The following is a 25,586-nucleotide window of genomic DNA, read 5'->3' as shown; positions in this document are numbered from 1 at the left end:
CCTATTTATGATTAATGTTTGGGAGGTGACTTACTGATCTTCTGAATTGCTGGTGGCTTGGGAACTCCAGCACTGCTGTCAGAGGAGCAATTCTAGCATATTGAGTTAGTCAATGCACGTGAATGGGAGAATTTATTTATTCAAGATGTTGCAGTACCTGAAACCTATTTTGCAAAATGCCTGAATGACAGCAGTTTTTGTCTATTAATGTGGTGCAGGTCAATGAGTTTCCTTTAATGGGAAGAAAGCTTTGACACTTTGCTCCATTTGTTTTTTGACCAATTCTGTAAGCACTTTACAGCACTGTAAAGGTGGTTTGCAGTGAGTTCAAAGTGCTTTATGGGAATGGCAGTGGAGCAGGCTACATTGTATTTAACGAGACAAAGAATGTTCATCGTTTTTGGAGCTGCACTTGCAGAGACAACTAGAGAGCATTCTTCATCGCGTTTAAAACTGCAGAGAATTGCCTCACGACCCTAACATGAATTGTAGATGGTGGAATGGGTCTGCAAAGTGAGGAGTTGAATTCTCTCACAAGCTTTTAACATAGTTATAGTGCACAAGTGCCTGGTTGTTGTCATTTTCTGGTCAATAGTTCTTACCTGGCACAATATGAAAGGCATAGAGTGAATGTGGAAAGGATGTTTCCTATGTGAGAGTCTAGGACCAGCGGTCATAGCCTCAGAATTAAAGGGTGCTCTTTTAGAAAGGAGGGGAGAATGGACTTATTTAGTCAGAGGGTAGTTAATTTGAGGAACCCATTGCCGCAGAGAGCATTGGAGGCCGTCAGTGAATATTTTTAAAGCAGAGATAGAAAAATTATTGATTTGAACGGGTGTCAATAGTTATGGGGAGAAGGCAGGAAAATGGGATTAGGAGGCAGAGATCAGCCATGATTGAATGGCAGAGTAGACTCAATGGGCCGAATGGCCTAATTCTACTCCTATAACTTGTGAACAATAATAGTGTCGTCCAAAATGCTTAGAAATCTCTAGAACCACAGCTGGGCTTTGCTCCAGGTATGAAACACACCAAAAAAAGGATATTTTCTCTACTACAGTTGCAAGGCCTATGAAGTGGGCGCATGTGCGGGCTTTTCCAGAGTGGGCGCAAGTGTGGGGCTTTTCCAGCAACACCATATCATCCTATTTTAAACAACACCATATCATCCTATCGGAAATGGTCAGGTTGAGAGGTATAACGGAATAACGGAATCATTTGGAAAGCAGTGAAACTGACTTTAAAGAAATACCAGATCAGCAGTGGGAATGTGTTCTACCAGATGCATTACATTCCATCAGATCTCTACTGTCAACTGCTACCAATACTACTCCACACGAGCGGTTCTTTAACTTCAAACGCCGTTCTTCTAGTGGTACTTCTCTGCCATCATGGTTGATTAGCCCAGGGCCTATGTTGCTTCGTCGTTATGTCCGATCAATTTAGATTGAGCCTTTTGTTGATGAAGTTGAACTGACTGATGTCAACCCTTCTTATGCAACTATCAAGTATCGGGATGGACGTCAGTCAACTGTCTCACTTCGAGACCTTGCACCATGTCCATCTTCTCCATCAGCTCCGTCACTTCCTGATAACACTAATTGAGAACTTCCTCCATCAGCTCCGTCACTTCTTGATAACACTAATCGAGAACTTCCTCCAACACTCCCAACATGGAAAATTCTATAAGAAATTCTAAAATTGTAAATCTAACTAACAATATGAGTGAAGTTAATGACCAAGCAATGTATGTACAACCAGCTATTGAAACACCATTATCTCCTAAAGCTCCAGTGCTGCGACGGTCATCAAGATGTACTAAACCTCCTGACCGTCTCAACTTATAAATAGGAGGGGAGAATGAAGTGGGTGCATGTGCGGGACTTTTCCGGAGTGTGCGCATGTGCAGGGTATTTCGGGCGGGAAAGGCCTGCGGAATCAGCCATGTTTGCCAGACATTTCTGAGTTTATGTATTACAGAAATTAGTTGCTTAAAGCTTAAATAAAGTTAAGTAAATTATGAGTTGTGTAAAGTTTCATTTGCCTATTTTTGCTGTTACGATGTGATTTCTGTCTATAATTGTTATGTGTGTATATATATATATGAATTGATTTCACTTGGGAGATGTCAAATTTATATTGTACAATGACTGTAGCGAGCCTTGCATATCAACATGCTGCAGAGGAGCATAGATGACATTAACAGGGAAGTGACACCAAATAATTAATCCTACACAAGTTGGACAACCAATTATGATCCACACTTGGTTTTATACTAAAGTTGCTCTTAAAATAAAAATCAGCTAAGTGAGTAAAAACAAACACACGGTTTGAGTTTGACTACTTATTCCTTTACAACTTCTATTGCACTCAGTGGATCAGGCCACAAAGCCATACACAAAATCAAGTAACCATTTATTAAACCAGGGTTTTACCCAGAGCAGGCAGTTGGCATTTGCAGAATAAAACTAGTAGACCTTCAAATCTCTCATTACTCCCATAATCTAGCATATCTCCATTGTAAGTCAAATCAAGTCAACTTTTTTTGTCACGTACACATACAAGATGTGCAGTGAAATGAAAGTGGCAATGCCTGTGGATTGTGCAAAAACAACAGAACAGAATAGAACTGAACCAGTATTTACATTATAGAAAGTGATTTAATGCCACTCATGGTTCCCCGAGAAGGAAGTATCAAATATTTTTGGACTATTACAGGGTTCTTTGAATAATGAAATAAACTTAATAGAAATGGGAGCCTGGAATGGAACATGATGAACTTGTTATCAGAGAAATTTATCAAGAACTGCGCGCTCAGTATGCAACATTTAAACATGAATAACAGGTACAATTCAGGAGAAATTACAGGATTTGTATTGGAGGCAGTATGGTGCTAGAGTCAACTGTAAGTGAAAATAACAGTGAGAAGAATATATCATGCATCAACAATTTAAGGATAACAGGAAGGTGATAACATGTGTTAAAGGGGCAAAGGGAAATGGCAGCTTCAATTGTGTGCAAGGAAGTGAAGAATGAGATTGGAAAAAGGAAGACACAAGTTCCTCAGCTTCATTGTGAGAAAACAAATTAACCATACGAATTACTGTTAATTCATATCCATACTTTCCAAAATCTTCTCCACAATATTCTCCAGCTTTTTTTGTGACGTAATGACAGATGTGATTCGCATTTGCATCTGTCTTACAGCTGTACCTCATTAAGGTTCCATATCACGTCCTTCAACTTGAATTTGCTCCTGCAATTAATTAAATTTGAATCCATGCATCTGTCCAAAAAATAACATTTCCTAATCTTTCTTTTAGCTCTGATGTTTTAATCAGAGATTTGTTATTTCTTTCTCTTGATTTAATTACTTTGAATCCTTTTGTTTACACCTGTGATACTAAATCATAATTTCTGCCTCTTCTCACTCTTATTTACTTTCCCTTCACTGCCACACCCTCCCCCCCTCCAAATATCTACGTGCTAAATCCTAGTGATGGCCCTATTTAGACTTTACACTAGTTTTGTTTAGAGATACAGCGCGGAAACAGGCACATCGGTCCACCGAGTCTGCACCGACCAGTGATCCCCACACACGCTATTAGCAAACTACGGACAGTTTACAATTATACCAAGCCAATTAACTTACAAACCTGTACGTCTTTGGATTGTGGGAGGAAACCAGAGATCCCAGAGAAAGCCCATGCAAATCAAGGGGATAACGTATCAACTCCATGCAGACAGGACCCATTATTAGGATCAAACCCGGTTCTCTGGCATTGTAAGGCAGCAACTCTACCGCTGCACCACCATGCCACCCTACGACTTTGATTTTTCTGCCATTCAGATCGAATAAATCACATCATTTCTGTCCCTACCTGCCCCAGTTCTAGAGCCATTTTCCAAAGAAATTTTGAGGCAATCTGTGGAGAATTTAAAAATAGAAAATAACTTAATACTGCAACCTCCCTTTCCTCTCCATAATCCTTGAACATGCTGTCGCTTTCCATATCTTATTTGTTTAAGTGAGTTTTGATTTATCTGTCCTTGTGTGTATAAATGCCAATTTTAGTTTGATTAGTTTTGGTGAAATAATTCAACTAAAGGTGATTACAAACTAAGCTTAGGATATATTTTACTTTGTTAAAGGCTCTACATAAGTAAAGCATGCTGTTGGTCATCACCACAGTACTAGGTTCAACTTTTATGTAAGATTAAATCCAAAAACTTTTTTTCCTTGCTGAAAATGCATGAGGTTGCCACCTATAGCTATCTGTTCCTTTAGTTTTAATTCTGTGAGATTTTTGAATGTTTAATGTAGAAACTACTGCCAGAAGCTACCATGTCTAGACATCTTACTTTGATGCCACTGTTTCAGAATGATTTTTGTGAGGAAAGTATTACCTTTGTATATTCACACTTCATTTTTCAGAAGCCTACCCTTCACAAAGGTTATGTCACACTTGAAAATCACGCACAATTGTTTTAAGTTCTACAGAATATTTTGTGTGGTTCAGCATTTTTGAAAAGATGACATATGCTGCAGTCTGTTATCTATTCTGTGTTTATATTATTTTCTTGAGAACTCTGTAACCATACAAATTTTACAACAATTACCTTTCTGCCCATCGTGTTCATGTCATCCTAGTTTGCAGTCCATAGTCTTCATGATCACTTTCGAGAGCAAACCAAATACGTTTTCAATGTGTTGAGAGTATCTACTTCCACTTTTTGTGAGATCTATCTCTGTCTAGTTCTCTCTCCAAGTATTAAAAAAATCCCTACATCTCTTCTAATCCTTTTACATGATAATTTAAATCAGTGGTTCCCAATCTTTTTTAGTTCATGGCCCCCTTGGGCTCTTTAATTTTTCTGTGGCCCCCTCCTGACATTATTAGCAGAAAAAATGTGGCCCCCTTCATTGAACCTGTGGCCCCTAAATCCACAAATTTTTCTGTGCCCCCCCTGAAATTTGCCCTGAAATATGGCCCCAGGTTGGGAATCACTGATTTAAATGATGTTCCTTGGTTATTTCTACCAAGAAAGATAGCTTCTTTAGTTGTTGGAAACAACTCTATCCCAGTCCTTATAATTAAAAGAATTCAACCTGACAATATCCTTGCAAATCTCCAAACTTCTGAAGTATGATTAGGTCCTTTCAGCAGTTTGGTGTACACACATTCTCTAGCCTAAGGTGCCTGTGGATACCAGACCCAAAGCGTGTGCTTTGTTAGGTGTACAGTCCATTGCTGTTCTCAAGCATTTAGTGTTAAGAAAAAATGTCATTCTGACTTACTGTTTATGCCCTTGGGAAAAATAAATTCAAGATAAAAGAAAACTTCCTCTCATTTTGCTTCCATTTCTTTGAATGAAAATGTTAGCTTGGCACAGTACTAGTAAACCAGAGTTTCAAGTACTAATCCTGCCCCTAAAATATAAAATCTAATTTGCCATTCCCAGATATAGGTATCATCTAAACGCACACAGATAATGGACCTAACATAATTGTAATGAGCTTTGGCAAGTCCTCGGTACACAAAAATGCTGGAGAAACTCAGCGGGGGCAGCAGCATCTATGGAGCAAAGGAGATTCGGGCCGAAACCCTTCTTCAAACTGATAGAGGGTGGGGGGAGGTGGGGAGAAGAAAGGAACAAGGAGGGCTGAGGTAGGAAGGGGAGGAGACAGCAAGGGTTAACAGAATTGTGAGAATTCAATGTTCATGCCACCAGGATGCAGACTCCCCAAGCGGAATATGAGGTGCTGTTCCTCCAATTTCCGATGTTGCTCACTCTGGCCGTGGAGGAGGCCCAGGACAGAGAGGTCGGATACGGAATGGGAGGGGGAGTTGAAGTGCTGAGCCACCGGGAGCTCAGGTTGGTTATTGCGGACTGAGCAGAGGTGTTCGGCAAGTCCTCACCTGGAAAACTGAGTACTTTTTTGCTCTGCTTATCTGAAATAAATCATATTTACGACAGAGGACTTCAAACCAAGACCTACCAGAGTGATTCCTCAAATGTGAGGGAAAGTTTTATAGGCCAAGCCTCTATTCTCTGGAGTTTTGAAGACTTAAAGTTAAGCTGATTGAATCACACAATATACTTACGGGTCTCGATAGAAGCATGGTTTCTTTGGCTATGAATCGGGAACCAGATGTCACAGTACCAAAGGCTATTGTTTGCAAACAAAATACAGTGTCTTCACTCAGGGTACAGGAAATCTTTGAAATTCTGTAGACAAAAGGCTGTGGAGACGCGGTGATTGAGCATATTTAAAGCAAATATTTGCATATTTCTGGACATTGAAGGTATTAACGGATATGGGAATAGTGCAGGAACACAGCGTTTGAGACTTGAGGTTTAGCCATGATCAATGGTGGAGCAAACCTCAAGAGACCAAACACCTGTTCTTATCTCTCATTTTATAGGCCTTATGATAACAAGTGATGTTGCCTTCCTAAAATGACTGGCTGGGCGCTTAACAAAAAGGCAGTCAAAAGGTCCAAGATATTCCATTGACATTCCTGTGGGGGTAGGATCTGAGTGAACTATGGCTTTTTTTAAAAAAAAGAGGTGAGGTTTTAGAAAAGCTAGTTTGGTGAAACATTTAAAAAATGAATTAAAAACTCAAATGGTTCTTCTGGAAGCTCCAAGTCCAAATTCCATAGAACTTAGAAAAGTACAGGAACAGGCCCTTCGGCCCATGTCTGTGCCACCAATGATGCCAAGATAAACTAGTATCATCTACCTGCACATGACCCATATCACCCTATTTTGCTGGATTTACCTTACACTAAACGTTATTTCCTTATCATGTATATGCTGTAAATGGATTGATTGTAATCATGTATTGTCTTTCTGCCTACTGGTTAGCACACAACAAAAGCTTTTCGCTGTACCTCGGTACACGTGACAATAAACTAAAGTGCAAACATTCCCTGCATATCCATGTGCTTATCTAATAACCTCTTAAACGCCATTATCGTATTTGCCCCCAGCACCGATCCTGGCAATTTGTGTCCATGGTCCTGCCCTGTCCGTGATCCTGCCAAAGCTGCTAACTTTCAAACGAGAAATACAATAATGTGTCTGTAGGTATGTTACAATACTTACCTTCAGCGGCGCTGCAATTCTGCCACTGGCCGCGTGCGCGATTTTGGCGCCTTTGAGGAGTGGGTGCGGGGTTAACCCGCGTTTTTTTCCTACCTTGTCCTGGAATATATTTGGTTGGAATGCAAGCTTTTGCTGAAAAATCGTTCCGACAGGCGTTCTGTGTTTTTTTTTTTTAATTGCCCGACAAGTTCAGCGCTGAAGTAATTTTAAAATCAGCTTCTAAAGCCGTCAACGCCGACAACGGGGACGGATTTCAGGTACAGGACAGATAAAAGAAAGCCGTTTATTTTATGTATAAAAGTGCTCCTTACGATGCCTTTAATTCACATTTTAAGTTGCGAAACAGTGATTTTTTCCCCATACGAACCGGCAGTATTTTTCCTGCCGATATGGGGTATAAATTCACCGCAAACCGCAACGTTCCATATGATCGCGTTCCAGAAAAACCCACTCGCAAGATGAGTTAAGTGGCCATTAATTTACAGGTATTAAACATTAAATTCCTTCCATTTGGCCTATAAATCCATGACAATGAGATTTAAAAATTATGTTATATTGTGAATTCTTGTGTGAATGTTATTTGGACACTTAGGCTATTTCAAAATGGTAATCTATTCTTAAGAAATTGATAGATATTTAGATCTAGTAATTGAATGTTGTAATTAGCTACAATTAGGTAACTAACTAATGATATGCTTTAATTTCAAGTCATCTAAGTAAGATTGTTTCATATTTGTTTCAGAATGCTTCAATCTATAATAACTGAACATTTCTTTCAGTTCTCTTAATTTTTAAGAAAGTTATGGCCTTTTGACTGTCCTCAATCACAGCTTTTGTGTTAAGTCAATGGAAAAGCAATAGGGAACGAGATGCTAATTTCCGAGTATGAAAATGGCCATAACTTTTTTAATACTGAAGATATGAAAGTGAATTAGGTGTCAAATTAAACATATTTTTATGCTTTATCTGATGGGATAAATTGCAGACTTGATTTTTAAAATCTCAAAATTTTGTGACATTGTTGCTGTCTGGTGAGAAACCCAAAAATAAATATGAGGGGAATGTCCCAGATAGAAAGGTTGAGTTAGAGAACTAATTTCAAAGCAGGAAACCACTAAAACAGAAGATAACATCAGAAATAACATATGCTGTATTTACTTGTCCAGGCAGCGTCCCCACATACAAATAAACACTTGGGTTTGGGTTGATTTCTGCACTCAGTACTAACTGCTGCCACTTCCCCACCGCGGAGACAACCCACCCACGTCGCTTGTACAAATGGAAATCAACGGTGGGGGCGCACGGAATTGGCTTCTAGCAACATTTGCGATGCACCGCTCAGCTGAAAGTTTACTTTCAACTTTAACATTAACCCAGTTCTTTTTTACACAGATAAGAAAGCCGCCGCCTTTATCAAAATGCAACACCGCCTCCCTGCCCCCGGCTCCCCCTCTCTACCTGCCAGACACCCGCTCGCTATCTTAAAGCCACAAGGCTCCGTCACTCATTGCTGCTCGCCACACCGCAGTTTCCATTTCCTATTGGCGAAAATAAAACGATCGGGGCGAGGCCATGCATTGAGCGAGCTGCCATTGGCGCCAGGCCATGTCAGTCTTCCGGCACCGTGCTTAGTTCTTTCCCGCTGAGAGGTTGAACTGAGAGAGAAAGGGGAGCGGACGGTGAAGTGTCTGTCTCCATCTCACGGACAGAAACCTTTGCGCCTTACTTATTTCTCAGACTGGAAGGGAAGTCGACTGGGCTGATCTCCACATATAACGAGATAAACATATATATAAAACAATGCGCCTCCCTCGAAAATGTTGGACCTTATGCACCACCATAAGTATCATTGTGATATGTTTTAAAACAAAGGACATAACAAGATCGGAGCACCATCATACGCAACTGGGGTAATGTGCATTATTCCTATGTTAAATTAAAAAGTGGTGGCATATTTTTTTTAGGAGTTTGCAAATCTGTATTTGGAATAATTTCGATGTGTTGATGTTTAATTTTCTCCTGATGAAAGGCAATTGACATTTGTAATCCACAAGTGATTTTTGTTACCTTTTAGAGGTGCTTTGGAAATAGTTTTATGCACATTTTACAATCTAGCTAGTGGTAGTTTTATTGCATTATTGTGAAGATGTGACTTAAAGGCGTTTTTTTTCCCAAGTGTTGGAATTAACTGGAGAATGTTCGTGGAAGTGGATCGGTGGTAAAGGCATGTGTCTGATGCCCGACCCCAGATCAACCTACTCCCCACCACTCCTTACCCCTCCCCCGACAAACTCGCGTGAAAGAAACGGAGCAGAAATGTGTAGCGATGCTGAGACACGCTCTGTTTTCGCCTGTTAAAACCGAGCTGTGGTTTCTTTTCAGAAACTAAAACCCTCCAAATCACTGCCGTCTTTGTGTTGCGTTTTATTCAGTTGCCACCTCGCTCTGTTTTTCTCCAGTAGGTGGGATTACGCCTGCTCTTTACATGTGGTTTACACGCCAGTGTTTGGTATGGTACACACACTGACTGGATGGTTGTGATTTAAGTGATCTGTTCGGAGCTCCGAACACACATTGAGCCCAGCACTGAAGCAAACCACACCGGTTCTTTGTGCAATCAGTATGTCTCTTTCAATGGACTTTGGAAGGGCACAGATTGCAACTATTTCCGATTCCCCGGTTGATACTAGTTTGGAATCTCACCTCGGGGGTTCTATTTGTGAAACTGTCATTACGGTGTTAATGTTTGCTGATTCAATAACGGTGGCGCTTTGGATTGTCACCGATTAGTCTGCTTTTTATTTGCCGGTAGTGAGCTGCAGGCATCTCCGACCAAGAGATATCGCAGCTCTATCTTTTGCAGATTTGGTGGAAACAAAACATAAAAGAAGGATTTTTATTTTGGTTGCGAGTGCAGGTCATACATAGTTGGACGGTGCATGAGATGACACCGAGCTCTGGGGTCTGTCCTTCATTGGGGGTTGTACCTGTGGTGAAGGCTCAGGCGAGTGATCAGTCATAAGTCACAAGTTTAATCTGTGTTCCATCGCGTCCGTTTGCAAAGCTAGAAGATGCATTTATTTGTTTTGTAAACAGGAAAACCGCCGTATGTGCGCGGAACATAGGCTGAACCATTTGGTCTTTGTGAACACAGGATGGACAGTTGAGTAATTTCCTGCAACATGCACCATGTACCTTCGGTGCATCACGCGAGCTGCGGTTGATATATTGTTAAAGTAATGTCTGTGGCATGTCCTCCCCCCCCCCCCCCTGGGAAACTTAACTCTTTTAGGGATGGAGAAGCGAGTCCGACACGACTGATGGTCAACGCCTCCAATCCAGCAAATGGGAAGAATCTGCTTCCACGCTTCGAACACTCATTGAAGGGGTGGAAAAACAACGCGTCCCTCGTTATGAAGATCAGGTATAAAGTTTTATTTTAAAAACGATATCATCCTATGTTATCGATATTGTGCGCTTGTGCCTTGGGTATGCAAGCAAAGAATGTCACTGCCTTGTCACAAGTGACAATAAAGTATTCCATTCCATTCCTGGACTATAATTAACACAATAAAGCGATCAAATGTACTCGATATTCAGAATTTTCAGTAACTACTGGGAGTAAAGTGGGGATTTTGGTTTGTTTATTGAAGCAGAACAGATTGAGCCTCGCTGCATACAGTTCGTCAGTTCCTTACTGTGTTTTAAGGTCCCATTTTACACTCTTTAACGGATTCAGTATGATTGAGAATCCTAGACCTGTTTGCTCCCAACCCACCCACCTGGTCCGTCAAGAGGGAGCCAATGGTGCTTTATTGTCATATGTCCCGAAACGGAACAATGAAACTCTTACTTGCAGCAGCACGACAGACATGTAAAAATATTAGACACCATAGTAAACAACAAAAGGAAGTTCTGTATATAAAAATAAACATTCAAAATAACAACTCCATGGGTTTTGGGTAGGATTCTCTGGCTCTTCAAACTCGGGTAACTGGCATGGAAACGCAACAGCCTCAAGCCCTGGCACCTCTGAGAAAAAAACCTCACTGTTTTATCAACTTTGCAGCCATTTGGGATGATCACTGTTCAATGTAGAAAAATAACCTGAACTGAAATAAAGCATTTGCTGCACCTCATCTATCTGATCATCATACTTGCTCCTCCTCCAGACGCCTGACATTTAACTGCACATTTTAACTGGTGGGCAGCCCTGATATTATGATCTACATAATCGAGCACTAATGATAGAAATGTTTAATGAACCATGGGTATTCCTCAGACAATTGTTGATATTAATAGAGTCGTGCCTACAGGCCTGCAGTTCCTATGTAGCTAAACCTGTGAAGAAGACACAACAGTTTATATAATCAAAATCTGATACGGTAATGTGGTAGGTTTAACCAACTATTTGTCAGCTAAGAAGACAATAGATGCTGCTGCACCCGCTGAATTTTTCCAGCATTTTTGTCTACCTTCGATTTTCCCGCATCTGCAGTTCCTTCTTAAAAACTATTTGTCAGCTAAATTATCAACTTATTTACATGCCCATTGGATCATATGTAACATATTTCAGTGTGGACAGCCAGGCAGTAGTTGTGTGTGGAGCGACAATAGAAAATAGAAAATACAGGAGGTCAGGCAGAATCTGTCAGTCCAAAAGAATAAGGTAACTGCTTCCAATGAAAGGTCATTGACCTGAAACATTAATGAAACACAAAAAGTGCTGGAGTAACTCACTGAGCCAGGCAGCATCTATGGAGGGAATGAATAGGCAATAATTTGGGTCAGGACCCTTATTTAGATGGAATGTGGTAAGGGGGAGAAAGCTGGAAAAGAGGTGGAGGCAGGACAAAGTCTGGCCATTGATAAATGGATAGAGGCAAGAGGGGTTTGGCAGATGGGTGACCAAAGGCTAGAAATGAAAAGGAGACAAAAGATGTCAGATATGGAGAGAAGACGAATAGAGTGTAAAGCCGGTGGGCCAAGGACGGGTGGGTTGTGGGGGAGGTTGGTGCGCGTGGGGTTGGGGTGGGCCTGAAGGGGGTTGGGTGGGTTTGTGAGGGGGGGAGGGGGGAAGCTCTTTACAGATGTCGATTAGCTATTGTGTGATTCACGAATTTTCCATTTTTGCTTCACATTTCTAGCATCTGCGGGTTTTTGTTTTTGTAGTAGCACCAGAAGGTACATTGACTAAATTTAAGCTCAAGAAATACAGGCCGCTTTCTGAGCTGCACTGACTCATATTTGCGGCTGTTTATATGCATAAGATGGCGGATTTTGTTTTTAGTGTTATTACCTTAATGTTATGGTGTATTTCAGTTGCTCTTTGAGGAAGCCATGTGACAAAGTGAACCAGAAGGATTATTGACTTTACGGCTCATATCCTGCAGGAATATTGAATTTGTGACAGAATCTTGAGACATATTGAATTAGGGACAAGGGACAAGTAATTGGTGTAGATATTATTTTGACACTGAATTGGAGGAAGAATCTATTTCGTTGAGCTGGCAGTGAAATCTGAATATTTATGTCTGAATAAGAACATCTAACATAGAAACATAGAAAATAGGTGCAGGAGTAGGCCATTCGGCCCTTCGAGCCTGCACCGCCATTCAATATGATCATGGCTGATCATCCAGCTCAGTATCCTGTACCTGCCTTCTCTCCATACCCCCTGATCCCTTTAGCCACAAGGGCCACATCTCTCCCACTTAAATATAGCCAATGAACTGGCCTCAACTACCTTCTGTGGCAGAGAATTCCAGAGATTCACCACTCTGTGTGAAAAATGTTTTTCTCATCACGGTCCTAAAGGCTTTCCCCTTTATCCTTAAACTGTGACCCCTTGTCCTGGACTTCCCCAACATCGGGAACAATCTTGGGAACAATCCTGCATCTAGCCTGTCCAACCCCTTAAGAATTTCGTAAGTTTCTATAAGAGCCTCCCTCAATCTTCTAAATTTTAGCGAATACAAGCTGAGTCTATCCAGTCTTTCTTCATATGAAAGTCCTGACATCCCAGGAATCAGTCTGGTGAACCTTCTCTGTACTCCCTCTATGGCAAGAATGTATTTCCTCAGATTTGGAGACCAAAACTGTACACAATACTTCAGGTGTGGTCTCACCAAGACCCTGTACAACTGCAGTAGAACCTCCCTGCTCCTATACTCAAATCACCTATAACTTCTTATCAATTGCAACAAACATTGGCATTACAATGTTAATCTGTTTTTTCTTGTTTAGTTTCTTCTAGGTATAGTCATGTTTAGAACTCATTATTCTCTCCATCCCTCTCCTGACAAAGTATAGGTATATCTTGCTCCTTGGGTACTGCATTACTTTTTCAAAATGGCATTCGTAATGGTTGAGACTACAAATAAAGTTGACATATGATTGACTGTCAGATGGCTCTCGCCTATAAGAAAGTGAAAACCACAGAAATAGGAGCAGGTGTAGATCCATTTGGCCTTTTGAGCCATTCATCAAGATCATGGCTGATCATCTATCTCATTGCCCTTTTCAATAGACAATAGGTGCAGGAGTAGGCTATTCGGCCCTTCGAACCCGCACCGCCATTTAATGTGATCATGGTTGATCATCCCCAATCAGCACCCCATTCCTGCTTTCTCACCATATCTCCTGACTCCACTATCTTTAAGAGCCATATCTAGCTCTCTCTTGAAAGTATCCAGAGAACCGGCCTCCACCGCCCTCTGATGCAGAGAATTCCACAGTCTCACAACTCTCTGTGAGAAAAAGTGTTTCCTCGTCTCCATTCTAAATGGCTTACCCTTATTCTTAAACTGTGGCCCCTGGTTCTGGATTCCCCCAACATCGGGAAACATGTTTCCTGCCTATAGCGTCCAAACCCTTTATAATCTTATATGTTTCAATAAGATAACCTCTCATCCTTCTAAACCTCAGAGTATACAAGCCCAGCCGCTCCATTTTCTCAGCATATGACAGTTCCGCCATCCCGAGAATTAACCTTGTAAACCTACGCTGTACTAGCAATAGCAAGATGTCCTTACAATATTCCAGGTGTGGTCTCACTAGGACCTTATACAACTGCAGAAGGACCTCTTTGTTCCTATACTCAACTCCTCTTGTTCTAAAGGCCAACATGCCATTTGCTTTCTTCACTGCCTGCTGTACCCGCATGCTTACTTTCATTGACTGATGAACAAGGAACCCCAGATCTCGTTGTACTTCCCCTTTTCCCAACGACACAATTTAGATAGTAATCTGCCGTTCTGTTTTTGCTACCAAAGTGGATAACCTCACATTTGTTCACATTAAACTGCATCTGCCATGCCTCTGCCCACTCACCCAACTTGTCCAAGTCGCCCTGACTGTCCAACATTATCCCACTACCTCTTCATTCTATTAATATCCCGAAATCTATTAATCCCTGTTTTGAGTGATATAGCCTCTGCAGTTGTCCATGGTGGAGAATTCTATAGATTCACTACCTTCTTCATTAGTTCATACATTCTAGAAGCAGAATTAGGCCATTTGGCCCTATAAGTATATGCTGCCATTCAATCATGGCTTATCTATCGTTCCCTCTCAACCCCATTCTCTGGCCTTCTCCTCATAACCCCTGACACCCTTACTATCTGTCAATCTCTACCTTAAAAATCTCTATTAATCTACCTCAACAGCCATCTGTGGCAATGAATTCCACAGATTCACCACCTTCTGACTAAATAAATTTCCCCTCATCTCATTTCTAAAGGTACTCCTTTTATTCTGGGGCTATAGCCTCTGGCTATAGACTCTCCCACCAGTGGAAACGCCCTCTCCACATTCACTCTATCCAGGTCATTCACAATTCAATTTTCAATGAGGTTCCCCCCTCATCCTAACTTCCAGCGAGCACAGGCCCACTGCCGCCAAACACTGATCATATGTAAATGCAATAATTCCTGGGATCATCTCGTAAAAATCCCACCATCCCAAAAACCAGTTTAATGGATCTTTGCTGCAGTTTCTCGATGACACATATGTTCTTTTTTAGATAAGCAAAAGAAGCCTGTAGAAATTAAATTTGTACTCACAATTTTACACACTCCTGTACTTAAATCCTATTGTAATAAAGCCTAACTCGTCCCTAATTGTATTTCATTTACCCCTCTGACCATTTGCATCCCTAATCATTTGTTGCATCTGCTTCTTGCCATTCAGAGATTTAATCCACAACAACATCCAGGTCCATTTGAACACTAATGTTACCTAATCCCCACCATTTCAGAAAAAAACTCAGTCTTTCCCTTTTGTGCACCTAGGTGAATAGTTTGACATTTTTCCACATTATATTGTATGTACCATGTTCTTGCTCACACATTCAATTTGTGTACATTTCCTTGCATACATTTTTACATCTTCCTCCCTTCCCGCAAACTACATACTGTTGTACTTTTGTTTGTATCATCAGCAAACTTGGCAATATGACTTTTTGTCCTCGGATAAATCCTCGATACATCTTGTGATTAGTTTCTGCCTGGGCACTGATCCCTGTGGTGACCCACAGGTCACAGACTGTCAGGCTGAGGGGAAAAATAAACATTTATTCAGACTCTTTGCTTGCTGTTCAATAATAAGTTCTCAATCAATATTACTCCTGACCATATATGCTCTCGCCTTGTTGACTATATTCCAGTTGTGGACTATATCGAAAGCCTATTAAAATCCAAATATTCTGCATCCACTGGTCCCTGTTTAACCATTTTACTGGTCACATCCACAAAGAACAGTAGATGAATCAAACATGATTCTCCTTGCAGAAATCCACGTTGACTTCGTTCAATCCTATCAATCTTTTAAAGTTGTCTAGGAAGGAACTGCCAATGCTGGTTTATAGTTAAGATAGACAGACACATGTGCTGGAGTAGCTCAGTGGATGAAGCAGCATCTCTGGGAAAAAAAGGATGGGTAAAGTTTTGGGTCGGAACCCTGCTTCTGTCTGAAGAAGGAGTCAGACCCTAAACATCGCCCAATCTTTTTAAATAGTTCTGCTTCTACGTACTTCAATCTTGATTCAAGCATTTTTCCATTTTCGTATAACTCTTCTTAGACTAGTTACTCCCCTTTTTCCTTTCTTCTATCTAAAATAAAGGTGAACCATTTGCTACACTCCAACTGACATGAATATTTCCAGAATCAATAGAATTTTATGAAATCACATGTAAAGTATTAACTACTTACACCTCTTTTCAAACTCTGATGTAATCATTGATATGGTATTTAGTCTCAAATTAAACCATCATTATGTCATACCCATGGACATGCACTTTCCAAATAGGATTGGAAGGGGGAGCAGAAGAGGTGAATTACAGTGCGATTGTCGAATGGAATTTCTTTATTTATCCTTGCTTCATCCCAGTTAATTGCAACCAATAACGTGGTTACATAACTATACATAACTAACGTGGATCATACTCACCTGCCTGTACGAATCCATATTAGGCAAGCCATCAACATTTGGTTTCTAGTGACTTCTTTGGAAAGTGCACCTATGTGAATGCCATGCATTGAAGGGGTCATGTATAAATGGCAAATTCCTAACCTGTGTTCAGGATGATGATCACAGCATTGTGCTCATGCAACAGGATTGATAAGGAGACACAAGGAACTGCAGATGCTGAAATATTGAGCAAAACACAAAGTGGTGGAGTAACTCATTGGGTCAGGCAGTATTTGTGGAGGGAATGGTCAGGTGATGCTTTGGGTCGGGACCCTTCTTCAGGCTGGCAAACAAGATATGAGGATGATAACCAGCCTCAAACGTTCATCAACTCCACTCTGATTCTCCTCACATCCACCTACAGCAGTAATTTACAGCAGCCAATTAACCTACCAACGTGGAGGGAATTAGAGCATTCAGGAGAAACTATAGAGAGAGCATGTAAACATGCAGACGGCTCTGAAGGTCACGGACAACCTTGGTTGCTTAAGTGGTGAGGCTGCACCTCTAGCTGTTCCACCACAGTGCTCCCCTATCCATCCTTTCCATCAGCCTGTATACATCTTCCTGACGTTTGTTATTATTGTCTTCACAGTTTACTCTGTCTCGAGTTTTGTGTCATTCATACATTTGGAAATTACATATCAATGTATAGGACATTTATTTATTTGATAAAAAACTGTGTTTATGGTACTGATCCTGAGAGAATCCCACAGTACACTTGGATTCAGTCAAAAACATCCTTGCACTAGATATAAATATGAACTACATGAATTACATTCTCCTTAGCAAGCCTCTTAGTAACATTCATAACACAATAGAATCATAGAGTGTGGAAACAGGCCCATCGGCCTAGCTTGCCCATACCGACCAACATGTCCCATCTACATTAGTCCCACCTGCCTGCGTTTGCCCCTTATCTATCTAAACCTATCCTATCCATAGACCCATCTAAATGTTGCAATAGTACCTGCCTCAACAACCTTCTTTGGCAGCTCATTCCATATACCCACCACTCTTTGTGAAAATGTTACCACTCAGGTTCCTATTAAATTTTTCCTACCTCAACTTAAACATATGTCCTCTGGTTCTCGATTCCCCTACTCTGAGCAAGAGACTCTGTGCATTTACACGATCTATTCCTATCACAATTTTGTACCTTTCTATAAGATCACCCCTCATCCTCCTGCGCTTCAAGAAATCAAGTCGTAGACTACTCAACCACTTCCAATAGCTCAAGCACTTGAATCCTTACTGAGTTGGATGATCAGCCATGATCATATTGAATGGCGGTGCAGGCTCGAAGGGCCGAATGGCCTACTCCTGCACCTAATTTCTATGTTTCTATCCTTTAAATCTTCTTTGTTAGACAACATCTTTCCTATAACATGGTGCCCAAAACTGAACACAATACTCTAGATGTGGTTTGACCAACATCTTATATAACTGCAACATGACCCCCCTAACTTCTATGTTAAAATAATTTCAAACAATTAACAAGCTTATTTCACAAGTGCTTTTACAATTGATTATTCAAAGAAAGCTAGAGGGGAGAAAATCTTAGACACAATTTATCTTCAACAAATCCATGCTAGCTTTTTTCAAGTAAAAATGACCGCTGGTTCGATCGTTGAAGAGTATGTTTAAAACTTAGGTCAAATTGAATGGTCTGCAGTTACTGTGTTTATTGGCCCCTTTTTGAAGGATGGAAAAGGTGCAGTTCCCAAGCATCACTCCTGAACCAGTAGAGATTTGGTAGATTATGGCCAGGGACTCACCAACTCTCAGTCAATAATCTCAGACGTGGCACATCTGGACCTGGTAATTTATTCACTTTGCATTCTGTTAGCCTCTACAGTGCCTCCTCTATCAGTTGTTTAGCTGTTCAAAAATCTAAGTTTATCTTCCTTTGTTGAGACTCCAGTAACAAGATATTTTTCAGTGAAACCCATACAATGCACATTTACTGCCTCGAGCAGTCTCTTTGCCTCTGGGCGAAATTGTCTTCTTGGTTTCTGATGCCTCTACTTCTCCTTGCAACCTTATTCTGTTCAAATACCCTCTGAAGTGTTTTAAATAATTTGATTTTAATAAAAATTTTGAGACCAGTTGTTTCTCACGCTCTCTCTTCCTCCTTTACTTCCTGGCTGAACTTTCTTAAATAGACAATAGGTGGAGGAGTAGGCCATTCGGCCCTTCGAGCCAGCACCGCCATTCAATATGATCATGGGTGATCATCCATAATCAGTACCCCGTTCCTGCCTTCTCCCCATATCCCCTGACTCCATTATCTTTAAGAGCTCTAACTAACTCTCTCTTGAAAGCATCCAGAGAATTGGCCTCCACTGCCTTCTGAGGCAGAGAATTCCACTGATTCACAACTCTCTGAGTGAAAAGGTTTCTCCTCATATCTGTTCTAAATGGCCTACCCCTAATTCTTAAACTGGCCCCTGGTTCTGGATTCCCCCAACATCAGGAACATGTTTCCTGCCTCTAGCACGTCCTATCCCTTAATAATCTTATATGTTTCAATAAAAAAACCTCTCATCCTTCTAAATTCCAGAGTAAACAAGCCCAGCCACTCCATTCTATCAACATATGACAGTCCCACCGTCCCGGGAATTAACCTCGTGAACCTACGCTGCACTCCATCAATAGCAAGAATGTCCTTCCTCAAATTTGGAGACCAAAACTGTACACAATACTCCTGGTGTGGTCTCACTTGGGCCCTGTACAACTGCAGAAGGACCTCTTTGCTCCTATACTCAACTGCTCTCGTTATGAAGGCAAACATGCATTAGCTTTCTTCACTGTCTGCTGTACCTGCAAGCTTACTTTCAGTGACTGATGAACAAGGATCCCCAGATCCCGTTGTACTTCCCCTTTTCCCAACTTGACACCATTCAGATAATAATCTGCCTTCCTGTTTTTGCCACCAAAGTGGATAACCTCACATTTATCCACATTAAACTGCATCTGCTATGCATCTGCCCACTCGCCCAACCTGTCGAAGTCACCCTGCATCCTCATAGCATCCTCCCCACACTTCACACTGCCACCTAGCTATGTGTCATCTGCAAATTTGCTAATGTTACTTTAATCCCTTCACCTAAATCATTAATGTATATTGTAAATAGCTGTGGTCCCAGCACCGAGCCTTGCGGTACCCCACTAATTATTGCCTGCTATTCTGAAAGGGACCCGTTAATCCCTACTCTTTGTTTCCTGTCTGCCAACCATATAACCATATAACCATATAACAATTACAGCACGGAAACAGGCCATCTCGACCCCTCTAGTCCGTGCCGAACACATAATCTCCCCATGTCCCATATACCTGCGCTCAGACCATAACCCTCCATTCCTTTCCCATCCATATAACTATCCAATTTATTTTTAAATGATAAAAACGAACCTGCCTCCACCACCTTCACTGGAAGCTCATTCCACACAGCTACCACTCTCTGAGTAAAGAAGTTCCCCCTCATGTTACCCCTAAACTTCAGTCCCTTAATTCTCAAGTCATGTCCCCTTGTTTGAATCTTCCCTACTCTCAGTGGGAAAAGCTTTTCCACGTCAACTCTGTCTATCCCTCTCATCATTTTAAAAACCTCTATCAAGTCCCCCCTTAACCTTCTGCGCTCCAAAGAATAAAGCCCTAACTTGTTCAACCTTTCTCTGTAACTTAGATGCTGAAACCCAGGCAACATTCTAGTAAATCTCCTCTGTACTCTCTCTATTTTGTTGACATCCTTCCTATAATTAGGCGACCAAAATTGTACACCATACTCCAGAATTGGCCTCACCAATGCCTTGTACAATTTTAACATTACATCCCAACTTCTATACTCAATGCTCTGATTTATAAAGGCCAGCACACCAAAAGCTTTCTTTACCACCCTATCTACATGAGATTCCACTTTCATGGAACTGTGCACAGTTATTCCCAGATCCCTCTGTTCACCTACATTCTTCAATTCCCTACCATTTACCATGTACGTCCTATTTTGATTTGTCCTGCCAAGATGTGGCACCTCACACTTATCAGCATTAAACTCCATCTGCCATCTTTCAGCCCACTCTTCCAGAAACCAATTTTCTATCCATGTCAGTACCCTACCCCCCCCCCCCCCCCCCCCCCCCCCCCCCAATACCATGTGCTCTAATTTTGCCCAATAATCTCCTATGTGGGACATCAAATGCTTTTTGAAATACAGGTGCACTACATCCACTGGCTCTCCCTTGTCAAGCATGATTTCTCCTTCGTAAATCCATGCTTCCTTGGACCGATCCTGTTACAGCTATCCAAATGTGCCACTATTTCATCTTTTATAATTGACTCCAGCATCTTCCCCACCATCGATATCAGGCTAAGTGGTCTATAATTCCCTGTTTTCTCTCTCTCACCTTTCTTAAAAAGTGAAATAACATTAGCTACTCTCCAATCCACAGGAACTGAACCTGAATCTATAGAACATGGAAAATGATCACCAATGCGTGCACGATTTCTAGAGCCACTTCCATAAGTACCCTGGGATGCAGACCATCAGGCCCTGGGGATTTATCAACCTTCAGTCCCATCAGTCTACCCAACATCATTTCCTGCCTAATGTGAATTTCCCTCTGTTCCTCCGTCACCCTAGGTCCTAGGGTGTGTTTGTGTCTTCCTTAGTGAAGACAGATCCCAAGTACCTGTTCAACTCGTCTGCCATTTCCTTGTTCGCCATAAATCAGCCTTGGTCTGGTTTGTTTTAACCATTAGGCATTATTATGTTCGATTTTGTTCTGTTCTCGTATACTCACTATATTTTTCGTCCAATTTGAAAATTTGATTGATAAAGGTATATTTTTTTAATCTCAGTTTTGGTTGTTGCTATATTGTATAGATACTTAAATATATGCTCCAAACACATATGGAATATCAATAGTCAAATGAAAATCATATACAATTCTAAAATTTTCACATGGGTTTCTACACTAACTAAGGGCCTGTCCCACTTAGGCGAGTTTTCAGCAGACTGCCAGCGACTGTCAAGTTCGCGGCACACGCCTGAAAAACCGGGAACTAGAACGGCGACTGTCAGAGTGGAACACACACACAAACACATCGCAAAGGCGGGGGCCAGGGAAAGCGGGGGAGCGCTGTCTGAAATTCACACGGTGCAAAGCCAAGGTGATACAGATACACACCGCGATGAGCAGGAAGGTTAAGACGGCTAGCACAGTGTACGGTAAGTCCTTTAAAAGAGGGGAGAAGGGTGGAGAAGGAGTGGAGACACTTTTAAGAAGCCAGACAACTTTTAATAAGCTAGACTAGAAAGGCCGAGATGGCCTGTTTCCGTGCTGTAATTGATTTATGGTTATAAGCCAGGGATACACAGCTGTGAAGTTCGGCGGACATTTAACATTACCAGTCGGTTATCCTCGATTCTGAAAACACGTGCTTACGTTTGTTTTCCCCCCAATGAGCCAATTAAAATGCCCGGTCAGCAAAGGCAATTAACTAAGACTACCTCGACTACCCATAACTACATGGCGACCCCACTACAACTGCACCTACGACCACAGGATTATCGATTTTCTCCATGGCGACCAATTTTCGGTCGTAGAAAAATGTTCAACATGTTGAAAAATTTGCAGCGGCCATACTGAGGCAGCGACTAGTTCCCAGAATGCGGGAACTCCTCGCGGCCATGAAGGAGACTCACCAGAGACCACCAGCGATCATGAGGCGAGCGCAGAGTCTCCTGCGCACTCGCCTAAAATGTCACCTAAGTGGGACAGGCCCTTAACTATTGCACTGCATTAAGATGCTTCTACTCCTCATGGCATTAAACTAATTTGCTATATTCAAACTAGAATATTTATTTGCTTTTCAGTTGTGGTTTTGAGCAGTATAATTGTTAGATATTGTTTCCCCCAACCTCAACCACTGAAAAATATGTAGGACATGCTCCAATAAAATGTTGCATTATGTTCACAACAAAAATATTACTTAAAGGAGAGAATCATGTTAGCCAATTGCACAATGTCTGTGGCCAAATATAACTACTGTGGTCTCATTTTTACTGTGTTCAATTGTGCATTTCTGTTAAGACCTGACATTTTGGAACTAAATGGCTGATGTTTTCTTTCAATTGCCCTCTTCTTACGGGACAATGCTGAGGAAGTTCGTGTTGATGCTATTTCCAGTGTCGAAGGGCATTGTAAGACAGGATATATTTTTTCCTCTTTTGAAGTTTCACTACACCTCACAATTGACTGCATTTTGTATCAATGAAGAATTAGGGGAAGTAGTTTACAATAAGCCCATGTAAAGAGGAAAGCCTTCATAATAATGTAGCTTATCCATTCAGTCTGAATCCTTGAGCAAGTCTCATAGCCTTGGTAGCTGTGAAATATGAATAAAAAACACTTTTGAGATAAGGGAAATCAAAGTAAATGACGGGCACCGCACAGCAGCAGCCGCGACAGCAGCAGCCGCGACAGCAGCAGCCGCGACAGCAGCAGCCGCGACAGCAGCAGCCGCGACAGCAGCAGCCGCGACAGCAGCAGCCGCGACAGCAGCAGCCGCGACAGCGGCTCCACCGCCTCCTCCTCCCGCACCCCGCCCACCCTGATAGCGGCCACTGCTTCGCAATTCCACTAACGGCGATAACCGCTTTCAAAACAAACCGCCTCACACGCCAAGGAAGAGGGAGGGAGAGGGAGGCCTCCTTCCGCTGTCTGAAGCACTGCACCAAAGATCCTATAGCTATAGGATCTTTGAGCTGCACTGCTCAGCCCCGCACCTTGCTGTTGGCTGGCGATGGAGGGGGAGCGGTGGCAAGGAGATCCCAACTGCTTCCCCCTTTGGCGGTGGACAGGGACGGCCAAGGCAGCGGGGCGATGTTGTCCAAGGAGCGCTGACCTTCCTTCCTCCCCACCTCGCCCCCTCTCTCTCTCTCTTGTACGCCCCTCTCCACCCCTCTTATCCTGAGACCCCCTCCTCTCCATCCCGCACTGATCCCCATTCCCGCCTCTATTCAGTCCTCACTGACATCCCCTGTGCTCCCATCCCCATCTGCCCCCCCCCCCCAATCTATTCATCCTGCGCTGATCACCCTATCCACCTTGCATTGATTCTCCTGTCACCCCCCATCCATCTTACACTGGTCCCCCAATTCACCCTGTACTGACCCCCTTCCCATCCATCCTGCTCCAACCATTCATCCTGCACTGCTCCCCCATCCATCCTGTACTGACCCACCCTCCATTTATCCTGCACCGATCCCCCCCCCCCCCTCCCATCCATCCTGTAGTGATCTTCCCATTCATCTTTTACGGATCTTTCCCATTCATCCTGTACTTATCGCCCTTCGCTCCAATTTCCTTCGCTGCATAGATGCTGCCTCACCAGCTGAGTTTCTCCAGCATTTTTGTCTACCCCCATTCATCCTGTACTGATCCCTCCCCATTCATCCTGTACTGATCCCCCCCCATTCATCCTGTACTGATCCCCCCCCATTCATCCCGTACTGATCCCCGCCATTCAACACCACTGACATCCCCCCGTGCTCTCCCCTCACAATTTTACATACTCCAACCAACACGTACTAATTCACCTGCCTCAATCCATCCATTCCACACCGATTACCTTCTCAACCGCCTCGCCATCTATCCACCCCACACTGATTCACACACACCCTCTTCCCTGTCCCTATAGTGCTGGAAATGTCTTCAGAGCGAACATTGACTATGGTTGATAACGGAATGCAATCAAATGTGTTTTAATTCCTAATGTTATTATTTATTTTAGTCCATAAAGATGGATTAATTAAATTGTAAACACGTGAAACATTAAAACCGCAGTGTTCGATTGTCACTGCTACCTTCATTGTCACTGCTACATGTTGTTACAGAATTCATTTTAGCGGCAAATCATTGCTCTTAATATGGAGTATCAGTACTGTAGTTATTTAATCAGCAACATTCACAACTATAAGTTGGATTTATCCAGGTTTTACTTCTACAGTCGGCCATATACATCACAAATTTGGTCAGGTGATATTTCAGTTGAAATTTTAACGTTAATTCTGAAGTGGGAATGATGGAAACAGCGTTTAATCAATAATTTTTTTTAAATCTGGTGCATACAAACTGGGTATCTTCATTGCTGTTCACAACATGTACATCTAATCAGAATGTCCGGTAATGTGGTGTTTTGACACCTTTAAACATATTACCAAAAGAACATTTGCTGCAGTTATGTCCTTTGGCCATCTCTTGGCTGTTAGTGTAATGTTTAACTTGTCAGATGGGTATAGTCGGTTTTAACAGCTATTTATAAAATGCCTTTAGAAATTTCCATGCAACCTGTATATTTTGTTATGGATAAATTATGTGGGAAGCGAGAGTGTTTCTCATACGCTGAATAATCCAACCACATTATTGTTTGGAAGTGGAAAGAACTAATAGAAATTGCATTAACTGCAATGTGTAAAAAGAGTTGAGATACTGTATTATAATTTTGCTGCATGTCATTGTGGTATATATCATGTCTTGATTGGTGAATATGTTTAGTTTGTGACTATTTGAAGCAGAAATAATATGTGAATGCTTCATTGAGCATAATTCCGACTGGTAACAACGCACTTCGAGCAAATTATCGCACGCGTCATGCAAACCGTCTTAAATTGACCACCTAAACTGTCATTTGGCAACATAAAAAGCTGCCTATGTTGCCTGGCTGGCAACAGGGGAAAAAAATTAAGTGAAAATACAAACAATGATGCATACACTTCTACAATGGTCATGGTATTAAATCCATTTTATCAATTCTGTTCCATCCAAAATTAAAATTAGGGTTTTCACCACCAGGACCACTAATGATCTCCATTATCTTGCAAAAATGGACATGTGTTCCTATTTGAGTTTTGGACACTTTGTAACTGAGCCCGATCCCACTCTCAGAAAATATTTATGCAAGATTTATTTCCAGTGGATGTCACTAGATGTCAAACAG

The 25,586-nt window shown here is 41.8% G+C and overlaps 1 protein-coding gene across 1 annotated transcript in view; it reads left to right on the top strand.

The window, feature by feature from the left end:
- Nucleotides 1-8,702: 8,702 nt before the first annotated feature.
- st8sia4 (ST8 alpha-N-acetyl-neuraminide alpha-2,8-sialyltransferase 4) overlaps nt 8,703-25,586 on the top strand; it is a 71,466-nt gene continuing 54,582 nt past the window's right edge. Inside the window, exons 1-2 of the mRNA XM_033017366.1 lie at nt 8,703-9,023; nt 10,406-10,537. Of these exons, the coding sequence (XP_032873257.1) occupies nt 8,914-9,023; nt 10,406-10,537 (242 nt within the window). The 5' untranslated portion in view covers nt 8,703-8,913. The remainder of the gene's footprint in view (nt 9,024-10,405; nt 10,538-25,586) is intronic.

Source organism: Amblyraja radiata, chromosome 3, assembly GCF_010909765.2.
Source record: "Amblyraja radiata isolate CabotCenter1 chromosome 3, sAmbRad1.1.pri, whole genome shotgun sequence".
In the NCBI taxonomy this organism is placed as follows: domain Eukaryota; kingdom Metazoa; phylum Chordata; class Chondrichthyes; order Rajiformes; family Rajidae; genus Amblyraja; species Amblyraja radiata.
Note: the sequence above shows the minus strand (reverse complement) of the source record. Positions and strands in the feature narration are given on the sequence as shown.